We start from the raw sequence: 12143 nt of genomic DNA on the forward strand, positions 1-12143 counted from the left end.
TCCTTAAACAGGGAGTAATAAAAAGATCATTTTTACTCTGCTCATTCATACTGTTACATGTTTCACTGTGGTTGATTGCAGGCTCATAGTATGGGACTGGGAAATAAATTCAAGGAGGTGAAGAAGGCCTACACTGAAGCCAACAAACTACTAGGGGACCTCATTAAGGTGAGACATGAAGATAAAACATCGAAAATCCCTCTTTATTGTCGAGACTGTAGCTGTGCAATTTCGACATTAGTTTTACCAGCGGCACAGACTGTAAGAACAAAGATGTATGCAGGGGCAGTGATGTCACCTGTAGGTTTTTGAAGGGGTGTTTTCACACCTCACCACCATTTAGGCAGCTCTTAGATTTAAGAGAACCACATCACTTAAAATGGGAAGATTATCCTATAATACAGAGCAGCTTGAAACAGGGAGGGGAAAATGAACAGCCCTGCACGTTAAACAATGGCGTGCAAAAAGTCAAGCGCATTGTGCATTAAGTAAGCTCACTTAGCGCACTTTCTCATTACATCATGTCTAATACAAGTTGTGGAAAATGATCTTCGGAAAACACAAGTATAACTTTGGCATGTATTTGTTATTTCTACACTGGCACCTCATACTAGTTGCTTCTGCCAAGCTTGCCCCTCTTTCTTTGCATGGCTCAGCCAAACAATCCCAGATTAAGTTTGGTACATCCACCGTTCTGTGCTGTCTGGATTCACTTTCAGCCTCAGACTGTTTGACCTTCTCTGGCTCTATTAAGTAACTATAAGGGCAAGTACGTTTCGTCCTATCCTTACTTAGACATTTTAACCTAACCTGGCAAATAATACCTAATATCATGTATTAGGCTTTTTTTTCCCCTCTCCATGTACCAGGTAGTTTTAACTGAACTTCAACTTTTATTTCAATAGGACAGTTTTATTCAGCACTGATACTGAGTTTTATTATTTGTATAGCCTACTTTGTTAATTTGGACAGAAACTTCCATTACTAGTTTTGGGTTGATTTCCTGAAGGGCACATTAATCTAGTTGTGGAGACGGATCTCTATTGCCAGTTCTGTAGTCAACAGTTTCATTCTCAGCCAAAGTTCAACTCTTGCGTGCCTCTTTGTTTTTCAATACCTTTCATTTAATCTTTGTTTTTCTTCCTTCATTATTTACCATCACAGCTTAGTAATAGATTCATCCCTCTTTCATCATGTTCAGTCACTCTCTAATTATTTTGTTCTCTCATTTGCATTCTCTTTCTTTATCAAGCTTCCCTCTCACTTTTCTTTTTCACCTTTCTCTATCTCATTCTGTGGCTGCTTTACACACATTTATTATCCAGCCATCTTTCTTATTTTTCTCTCTCTGTCATATTCCCCATTGCTCTGCCGCCTCCTCCTCTCTCTTTCTCCTCCTTCGGTCCCCATTCCGTAATTTTCTTTCCTCCTCATCAATTCCTCTCCCCCGACCTCCCCTACCCTGCTCTCTATCAATTCAATTAAGACTCGGCGGGCTTCAGTGCACAAGCCAATGTTGGCTTAATGTGCCTATGGGTCCTGCTATCCTCTCTGCTGTATCCTGTTAGCTTGACAATGGCTGCGTCTCTCACACTGTCGGCTTGTCGATAAGGGAGGAGGAGTGCGCTTGTCAGATACAGATATGAAGTAGTCAAACCACACACTACACTGGGGGTAAGGAGAGCAACCAAGGTATATACATTGACCATGATCTCCCAATCTCACACATGCACCCACGGCACTGCAAAGCCATATCTTTGATACTCAGATCCGTGGATGAAGGATTGTGCTTGTCAGAGGACTTAATTTCCAGACCGCTTTACACCAAATGCATACAAAATTTGGAATATCTACAGGACTGTTGTTGTCCAGTACACTGCGCCTCCTCACCATGAAAAAGACAACTCTAATGATGTCAGATTTTTGAAAAGTTTTAACGTTTAATCATCAAAGCATTTGCATAAAAGAGATTTGCATTTAATTGATTGCTCACTTTCCTAGGCTTATTAATTCTTATTAATTTTTGCTTCATAGCAATGGGGTGTCCTAAATTATTATTTTATAAAATGCTCATAAGCCTGTTTTTATAGCTTATTATTAATTCCATATGTGCAACCGAGTAAAATCATTACATTGCTTGCTGAGCACCCAGTGCAAACTCACAAAATCGGCCTAAATCCGTGATGATGATCATGCAGCAGTTTGCATGTACTGTACAGTAGCAGGGAAGTATGAGCCATTACGGGGTGTGATTACCACACTGCTTGCTACAGTAAAAACATTTAGACACACAGGGCCATGTGCAGCTAGCAGAATGTAGGATGAAAAAGTATATGGCATGCATTGAACAGTTGTGAAAGGTTATCTATTCTTTGGCAAAAATGTATAACAGTATTGAAAGAGAACTACTTACTGAGGGATTTATTGATCTGAGAGAGGCCAGTATGGTCAGTAAGTCAAGCACAGGTAAGGATTTACTGTATGTGTGTAAAGGTCTGTTGAATTCATTCAAATCAATAAAGAAGAAACAGACTAAGGTGCAGAATAGACAAGGAGGGGGCATTACCAGGATGGTGTCTTCAATTGAAGCATATCGTTTGTATTATATATTAACTCGGTATCTCTAAAATAGAGAGCGCCTGACTTCATTTCAAAGAATCCTCTTAAGGCTAAGATGATTGTAGCTCTACGCAGCTTCTTCAATTCGTGAGGTATTTAAATTCAAGGTGTGCTTCAATTCTTATTCTTAAATGTGGATCAAATCTACCACTGACCAGCATGAAATTCAGTTTTTTCAGACTTTTACATAATTGAATATTTTCTAACTTATTTTCATCTTGAATGTTTTATTGTGTTGTTAGCTTTATGCAGCATTTTTTTCCCAGTTGTGGTTAAAATGGATGTGTGTGATGAAATGCAGTGCTGTTCACTGGAAAAGAGGAATGCTAAGTTGAGTGAAAAAACAACACTGAAAAGTCTTTCTATAGAAGAAACCCTGAAAAAGGATACATCACAACAACTGATACAGCGTTACAGAGTGGTGAGCTGCTGGAGAACTGACAGGGACAGGAATTTTTGTCCTCTTCATACAAATGTTCTGTAACATGTCAGGTATTATGCACTTCTTGTCTGATGCACACCTGCCAGTGGCTTCTCTCCTCATCATCCTCCTGGTCACGTAGTGGTGCCCTTGCACAGCCCGCAGTATTGCAACATCGCTTGAAAAGTATGACGTCAAAGCTCACAAACCCCATTGTCAGAAGATCATAGTAGTAAGTCATCACCACTATTTCTACAGCTACTTATTATCTTTGCTTGAGAGTATATTTACTGAAGCAACATAAAAAAACAGGCAAAATATACATGAACAGATACCTACAGGCATGTTTTAATGATGTCATCTCTGACAACTGTAAGCATACAGTAAACCTTCCTGTATGTTTCATTTTTAAGTACACAAGGTATTCCCACAACATCCTGTACTGTATATTACAGTAAATAGTGCTTGATTAATTGGCTACTACATTATCAGGTTGACAAACATTTTCACCATCTCGCAAATGGCCTACATCTTACAAACGGATCTGTTTAGCGGTGGGAAAACGACTGTTCAGATTTTCCAAAAACTATATATTTATTTTTAGTGCTGCGTTCAGTTATTCTACAGATTGTTTTCCTAATAACTGATCAATTGTTAAGGCTACAAGGTGTCAGCCTTTAGTGCAAAATGAAGAAAAAAAATTCCATCACAAATTCCAAAAGAGCATGACGACGTATTTAAAGGAATAGTTAAACATTTTGGGAAATTTGTATTCACATTTCTTGCTTATTCTCTTTACTCTGTCTCTTTCAGCAGAGACTCCAGAAAGTGTTGCAGTTTTTGTGCAGATCAAACAGACAAGTTATAACATGTTTATGTGCTTTGGGTGTCCTTTCAGGAGGATATTTTTAACCCTTGGACAGAGCCAGGCTAAGGGTTCCACCCTTTTTCCAGTCTTTATGCTAAGCTAAGCTAACCAGCTGTTGGCCTTTATATTTACTGTACAGACAAGAGAATGGTATCAATTTGCTCATCTAACTCTTGACAAGAAAATAATTTACTATTCATGTCTTATTTTCTCTAACCAACAGTAAAAAATCCAAACATATTCAGGTTACCCTCACAGAAGACTGAGAAAACCAGAAACTATTCACATTTAAGAAAATTGAATCAGTGACCTTTGCTATTTTTGCTTAAAAAAAATTTGCTTAAACTGTTAATCCATTATTGGTCTGAGTTCTGTTTCATCATATTGTAACAGTCTGTTCTTCAGGAGCCAGTCTAGTTCAGTTACATGAAGTCCTGAAACTGTCCCTGACTAGCATACAGCTGGAACTGCAGTTTTCTGACTCTCCAGTGCCTCTTTCCTCTCTTTCTTTGCTTTTAACGTGCATTCCTTTTCCTGTATTCCATCCCTTCTCTTTTATCACTCAGCAACATCTGTCACAACATGAGCTTGTCAATAGAAGGACAAGTTGAATATGTATTTGTGTGTTTTGTCTTCTTCTCTTACCCCACTTACTGTCACTTCCATTTTGCAATTACAGGCACCTATTCACTCACCTCCCCACTGTTTAAACACACACACACTCCATCTCTCTTACTTCGAGGTGGAGCACCTCCTTGTACTGCCTGTGGGGCTGCAGATGTCTATTGCTCTTGTCTGTTTGCCTCTGTGTCTCCTCCCCTCGGTTCATCCGTTTATCCCTTTCATTTTCCCCCTCTCCTACTCGTCCTGTCACTCTCTTCATCATCCTGTCTGCCGTTTTCTCCCTGCTCGCCCTCTCCACTTTCATTTAGTCTCATCTGCTCCTTCATCGCTCCCTCCCACCTTTCTTCATTTCGACTACACTTCCCTCATGTATCCCTAATCTTCCTACCGTTTCTCCACTTCTCCTCCCCCTCTCCGAGTCTCCTGTCTCCCCCTCGCCTGACAGGTACCATTCTTCACTCTGCTCCTGGACTGGCTGGCTAGCATCATAGTGTGTGTGTGTGTGTGTGTGTGTGTGTGTGTGTGTGTGTGTGTGTGTGGTATTTGCCCTCTCTCACTTTCACACACATACACACACAGTTTTGGATGATATAATCCTTTGCCCATTAGGGGAGTTCTGGTTTGGATAGAGTTGCATTTTAGAACAAATTTGAGTACACAGACACATAACACATACAAGCACACACACACACACACACACACACAACACAGTACCTGATTTCTGCTGCCAGGAGTATTGAGTCACGCAGGACCACTCAGTGAGAGCTGAGTGGAAGAAGAGTAGTATGAGATAGAGAAGGAACATGCTGGTAGTAAGAATAGAGGGGTCTTGAGTATCAAGTGTGATGAGTCTACATGAAGAACTACATAATGTTACTGATGAGTTTCAGAGATGGTGAGAGAGACATGGAAAGTGCTGAATGCTGCTGCATGCTAAGGGGAAGAAACATTACTGAAAGCAGAAATGTATAAGATGCTGCCATGAAATTTCATGCAGACATTAATGGTTCCCAGAGGATGAATCCTAATGACATTGGTGATCCCCCGTACTTCTCTTGCACCAGCAGTAGCATGACATTTGTCCTGGATATACAGTATAACTCTGAAATCTGATGCAGACATTTATATTCTTTGGCGATTCCCTGACTTTTCACCCAATACCTTCATCAGGTCAAAATTTCTATTTGTCCAGTACTTTGGTTTACGACAATATACCTTTAGAATGAATGATATTCCCATCATCCTCAAATGTACTTTATGTTGACTGCTACTTTGCACTGTTGAAAACACAGATAATGTAACTAATGACATATTTTACAAAAGGTTCATTCATAATTGTTCAGTAAAAATAGACTTTCTTACACCCCTCGTCTTTAACATCTCTGCTCACCCAACACTACATATATCGTAAAATCTCACAAGTCTCCTGCTTGTTAATAAATATAAATGAACTATATAATACTTCCACACATCTCTCAACATTTTCATCATCACAAGATTAACCCTTTTGAAATAGTTTGCTAAAGACCTTTAATCTGAAACCACCCTTTGGCCAAGTATGAAATTTTTACTTCAACATGACTGCCAAAGATCAAACACACATATTTTAGACCTTAACTTTTATCTAACAGTTCAGTGTTTTTTTGAATACAATAAGCTACTTGTTTGTCTGCAAACATTTATAAAATGTGGTCAATGTTTGCTGACTTGAGATAGAATAACAACTCCTTTTCTGTTGGATTGGGTTTTGTTCAGAGGTTCATGAAACAGATTACTTACCTCAGTCTGGTCAAAAGCGAAACTTCCCCTTTAAAATACAATTACATCTTTAACAGTGTGTTGCATATATGGAAGACAGATATGGACTACTGACATAATGACAGTATGTTATCAGTTAGACTGAGCGCAGTTCACACAGTGACTCCGAGCTTAGCTTCACACAGGAACAGAGGAAATCAGATTTTTCTAACCCTGCATGGCCAGGATGTGATTTACCTCATTCCTAGTCTAAATGTATAGAAAAGCTCACACATCATATATAGCTCACACACAGTTGGAAATAAGATTTCCGTTTCCTGTGTGTGAGGCACCCAGAGAGAGTTGGAGGAGGGTGATTCTTCAAGAGAGATTGATAATGAGAGTAACACTCTGTGTTACTACTGTGGACCAAGGACAAAAAAAAATATTTGGCAGACGGGTAGAAGAAAAGAGGGATGGGGAATGGGACTAAGGTGATTCATGAGGAAAGAGTAAAAATTCAACATCTTGGCTTTTACTGCGAAGACAGAAGATGGTAGTTAAGCGAGCTAGAGAGTGATGGAGTAAGAAATATGGTTCATGAAGACATAAGAAAGAGAAGAGCAACAACTCTTAACTTTGCAGTGAAAACATGAGGAAAATGGACTCTGGACACAGTGGAAACAACAGAGATAGGGAGACAGGGTGAAGGTAGACAAGGAATGCACAGTCATGCTACTTTCTTGTGTTTTAGATAGATTTCAGAACTCAGCAGTGCGCTTTTGTTCCACTTTTATATCAAGTTAATGACCTCACCAGGGATTTCAACAGCCCATTCAGATCTCTTAAGCTTCTCTGTAAACAGTCATTCTGTAACAGCAATGTATCATTATTTCCTCTATTCACGAACCCACTCAAACAGAGGTTTAGGTGTTGCAGCAAGGAAGTGCTGAGGGGAAGTGCAAACTTGTTTCCATCAGAAAGAAAGCATTTCTTTCTTGTTTCTTGTGTCTTGCTGGGAAAATGCTGATCTGCTTGCAAGGCTGGTTTGAAAATTTCCCAAGCAGTTGCGGACTTTAACAGGCATCCTGGGCTATTTTTAAAAGATGTAGCTTGTCACAGGGAGATTGATTGCACTGACAAAGTTTTCAAATAACTAGTGCCAGAACAACCAGAATATTCTGTTTCATGAACGTCCAATTAGAGTTGCACAATGGGAGGAGCTATTTCAAGTGCTTCTGGTTCCAGAAGTAAAAGTCCCTTTCATTTTCTCCATAGACAATGTGAGGTAACTCACAGTTGAAGCACTTACGAGGCTTGGATGGTTATGAAACTCCCCCCGTTAAATAATCAGTGCAAAAGATAAATTTACGGTGTTAGAAAATATCTGGGGGGTTTTTTCTTATTAAAAATTTCAAGGTACAAGCCTGTGTACAAAGAAAATGCAATGTGAGAAGTTAACTATGACTCCCAGGGTGTATTTCAGCGAGGAACATCCAAACATTGGGCTTAAAATTGTAATACAGCAGGTGGAAGATGAAAATTACAGTGTTGAGAAAACTGACACCCAATCTGCACCTTAAATCAGTTCACTTTCAAAATGTGGGTCAATTTTGTATGAATGCAGTAACCACAGCATTTCATTTTGTTCTAGCTAGTGCTCTGATTCCCGCCTCTGACTGACTTCTTCTCCATAGCAACGATGGCCAAGGCTCAGTGGAATTGTTGTATTTAGACCCATCTGCCATGCCAAATTGACAGGAAAAAAATTGGATTCTGAAAAACAGCTATTATTGTGTAATGCAGACTTTCACTGTCTACAGAAAAAATCATAAATCTCTGACAAAAATATTTGCTATTAGATAATACAGGAAAAATCTGAGAAAATATTAATTACATTTTCCATCTAGCCAGCAAATGTAAACACATCGAAATTAAACAACCATTTCAGTTTTTGACTATCTGCAAACTAGAGTACTCTGGGGTTTTGTTGAGCCTTTTCGTGGAAAATGTACATGCTCAAATCATCACAGTACAGTACAAAAGCAAATGGGACTCATTTTCCACTCTTCCAAATCACACGGCTCACACAGTCTGTTTTCCTCCATCCATAATATTGTTGAACCTGCCAACGTCGATAGCCAGTGATAGAATGTTGGTTCTTAACTGTGCAATTAAGACCGTTGGCTGCTAGATAAGCGAGATCTTACATATGATTTAGGGCCCAAATTTTATTTGATATGCATATATCTTCTCAATTTTTGCTTTGACAAAAAATAATTAACCATTGTTCTTTAAATTTGAATAAAAACTTTTGGGTTAACATTACAACACACATACATATTGATTCCCTGAAAAGCAGTATATTAATACTGAGTAGCTTATTGTGGTGAAATACAGTGTAATGATTTAAACTGACTACAAATTTCAAAAGAGAGCCTAGGTTACAATATGAGAGAATACAGTTTGAAAGATGTTGGCATTTACTATGAGGAGAAGGTCTAAGAAAAATGCTTTTTGAATGCATTTGTATAATGGGATGTATAGCATCCAGTGTTTTGGAGGTTGGCCCATACAAGGGGGCCTACAGGCCAGGATAACTGGGGCCCGTGGAAGTATGGTAGTGCAATACCAAGTTGTAGAGGTATGCTTGTAAAATCGGATCAGTTACTGCATGTAACCTGGTGACTTTCCTGCCCAAAGACAAAAATATGCTATATACAGAATATGCTTAGTATGTCATAAATAGCGCTGTTTGCACTGATGGCATTTACTATCTACACACGTTAGAATGAGATGGTTGGTAGTCCTCTCATCTCCAAAGGCACTTAGCTCAGCTAGCTTCATAAACTCCCAACCCCCAGGAGGGTTGTGTTAATCCCAGAGCAGCATTTATGCATGAGCCCATTTGTGTATTTCATGTCTCACTCTGTATATTTTGGCATCACATCTGTTAGAAATAGGTGTCAAGCTATGTGTGGGCCCACTCTTTGTTCTCTGCAGTCTTTCAGATGTCAGTGCTTAAGCTGTAGCTCCACAAATATGTGTGGGGCTCAAAAACAGGACAGTGGTGGTGGGTCGCATTAATTGACCCCTCTCTCTCTTTAATGGTGCGAGTACCAAATAGAAGCAAACAGTAAGCGTTGAATCTGTCTCTCCATTCAATACAATAGAAAGTAATGTGTGCAACTGATATTTGCATCAGTGTCCTGCTTGAAGTAAAAAAAAACTAATAGGGATCGCTATTACCATAAATATACACCATTATAAATAATGAGAAAATGAATACATGTGATTCTGAATAATGTTTTCCTAAGTCTTTCTGCGTCCCTCTTCATTTTCAGGTTTATTCAGTTTTCACAGAGAAAACCTGTGTAGTTTTGTTCATGGCGGCCAAATCAAATGATTAAAGAGACTGTAAAGATGTAAACATCTTTTCATTTCTCATTCTGCTCTCCCGGCCCACTCTTTTCTCTGGGTCACTCGGTACTTAATCTTCTTAGACAGCAAATTCATTAAAACAAAGACTCTGTCACCACTTTTCTCTTGTGGTAAAATCATTGTGGATGTCCATTTCTAACTGCTTAACTCTGACAGGAAACTACACAGCAGGACCTTACAGAGCAAATGGTGCAGCCTGATAGACAGAATTGCAACAACTTCTTCTTTTTGAAGGAAAAAAAAATTAAACTAAGATTACACCATGGAAACTGTAATATTGTCTTGGAAAGATTTTCTCTGTGAGTTTTTCAGATGTTTGTCAGATTAAATGAGAAGTGGTCACGTACCAGAGAGAAATAGTAACACCTTTACTTGAGGTGAGATATCATCTGCGTGCAGAAGCTTTACTAATCTCTTGTGCTCAGTCGGGGTGAAATAAAAATACCTGATAACCTGATAACAGAGCTGATATTAGCTCTTCCCTTCATCTTTCACTTCCTTTGTTTTCCTAATCAAAGTAAGGGATTCATTATTACCAGTGAGACATTTGTACATTTGGTACTCACAGTTCTTTTTATTTCCACTCTCAGGTGACTCCGTCCTCAAAGATCGTGGGAGACTTGGCCCAGTTCATGGTGCAGAACAACCTGACCAGGGCAGAAGTGGAGGAGAGGGCTGACGAGTTATCCTTCCCCCTGTCTGTGGTCGAGTTCCTGCAGGGATACATTGGGATACCACATGGAGGGTTCCCTGAGCCATTCAGATCTAAGGTTTGCCCTATATACACACGTACATTCAACTTTTCTACCTGTATTTTTATTTCTCTCCTGGGCCTCTGATAATTTCCACTGAGGATTTCATGAATATTAGTTTAAATTTTAAAGGTAGTTTACAACAAATGTAACACCTACATCTAGTTCAATCGAAGACACAACTTAACACGAATGCAGAAAATTTATATATATAGAAAAGACTACGGCGTCCGTTAAGGAGATGTATAGGGATAGAGCACTATGAATAGCAGCCAATCTGAAATCCTGGCCTGACAGTTGTCTTCCTGCTTGAACCTGCTCTAAAAGCTTCATTTAGGTAAATACACAACTGTTTAGATCACAACCCTTTTTATGAACCAACACATAGCACAAACACAAACAGGGAGAGCAAATTTAAAGGCACGTGTAAATACAGGTGCACACCTGAACAAATTCTGTCACATGCCTGGTTACATCTGCTAGTTGAGAGTCCCCATGAGGACGTTGAAAACGTTGAAGAAAAGTATGACATCGCTCTTTCCTCTCATCTCCTCTGTGCTTCTTTACCTCTGTCTACCTCTTTCATCTCCTTTCTTCGTGACTGCAAAACAGAGAGGGAGACACTCCTGTGCTGCAGGGGCCAACAGCTTGAAGTCTCCTTGGGAGAGTTGCATGAACACACACACACACGCGTATAAAGGCAAATTTGTCACATTCTCCCAAAAACCTGCTGACATATTGGCATACCTGACATTTCCCAAAAAAGGCAGAGAAATCAGTGGATGTCTTTTTTCCCACTAACCTCCACAGATGCTGAGTGTTTCATGATGTATTTTCAGTGAGCTGGCTGTCACCTAAAATGTGAAATGTCTGGTGTGAGACCCTGTCTGCACTTCCTAACAGGGGACTCATCATGTCAGCATGTGTGACTGAGAGTTGTGTGTGTCTGTGTCTGTGTGTGTGTGTGTGTGTGTGTGTGTGTGTGTATGCACTCTTGCAGCAAATCTGTAGACATTATTGCAGAGCCTGAGCTATACTTCCACGGAAGCTAAAAGATAATTAAAACACAATTAGTTATCTATTTCTGCCACTTTTCTGAAAAACAGCATTGAATTTAGCAAATAGTATTTTTTTTTCCTTTACTGTCAGTTTCATCTTTAATTTAAGCTTTTGCATTGCTTAGTTGTAACTTTATGAACCTATCTACCCATTTATTTGTGGATTCATTTGTCTCTCCAGTCACTGTTTCATCCTTCCTGCTCTTTGTTTACCTCTCTATGTAACTAATTCCTGACGTGCTGTCACCTTATCATCAAGTTGTCTTTTCTCCCCGTCTCCTTTCACTGGCATACAGTTGGAAGATTATATGATCAAATGTTTTTCATTTAGTTTCCCGGGCAGCTCCACCCTTGACAGTCAGTGATTTTTCAGTTTTGACATACACTATCCAACCCATCTCCCTCTACCTCTCTATTAGTGTCTCTCAATCTGTCTCGTATTTCTCATTCTCGGTATACATTCAAATTTTCAGGCATCCATTTTTGTTTTTTGTTTTATTTTCAGTCAGCATTGGGGAATACCTTCTGCTGAGATATGCTGGCCCTCCTGCAGCATACATGAATGCAAATGTTCATGTATTTGGCTATTGAAATTTTCTTCTGCTACCTTTTGTGTATCCTAG

At 39.4% G+C, this 12143-nt stretch overlaps 1 protein-coding gene across 3 annotated transcripts in view; it reads left to right on the top strand.

The window, feature by feature from the left end:
• Positions 1 to 12143, top strand: part of LOC120797585 (pyruvate carboxylase, mitochondrial-like) — a 283931-nt gene that overhangs the window by 252423 nt on the left and 19365 nt on the right. For all 3 annotated transcript variants that reach the window (XM_040141374.1, XM_040141375.1, XM_040141376.1), the window contains exons 21-22: positions 82 to 168; positions 10301 to 10480. In XM_040141374.1, the coding sequence (XP_039997308.1) occupies positions 82 to 168; positions 10301 to 10480 (267 nt within the window). The remainder of the gene's footprint in view (positions 1 to 81; positions 169 to 10300; positions 10481 to 12143) is intronic.

This window comes from Xiphias gladius, chromosome 12 (assembly GCF_016859285.1).
Source record: "Xiphias gladius isolate SHS-SW01 ecotype Sanya breed wild chromosome 12, ASM1685928v1, whole genome shotgun sequence".
Lineage (NCBI taxonomy): Eukaryota > Metazoa > Chordata > Actinopteri > Istiophoriformes > Xiphiidae > Xiphias > Xiphias gladius.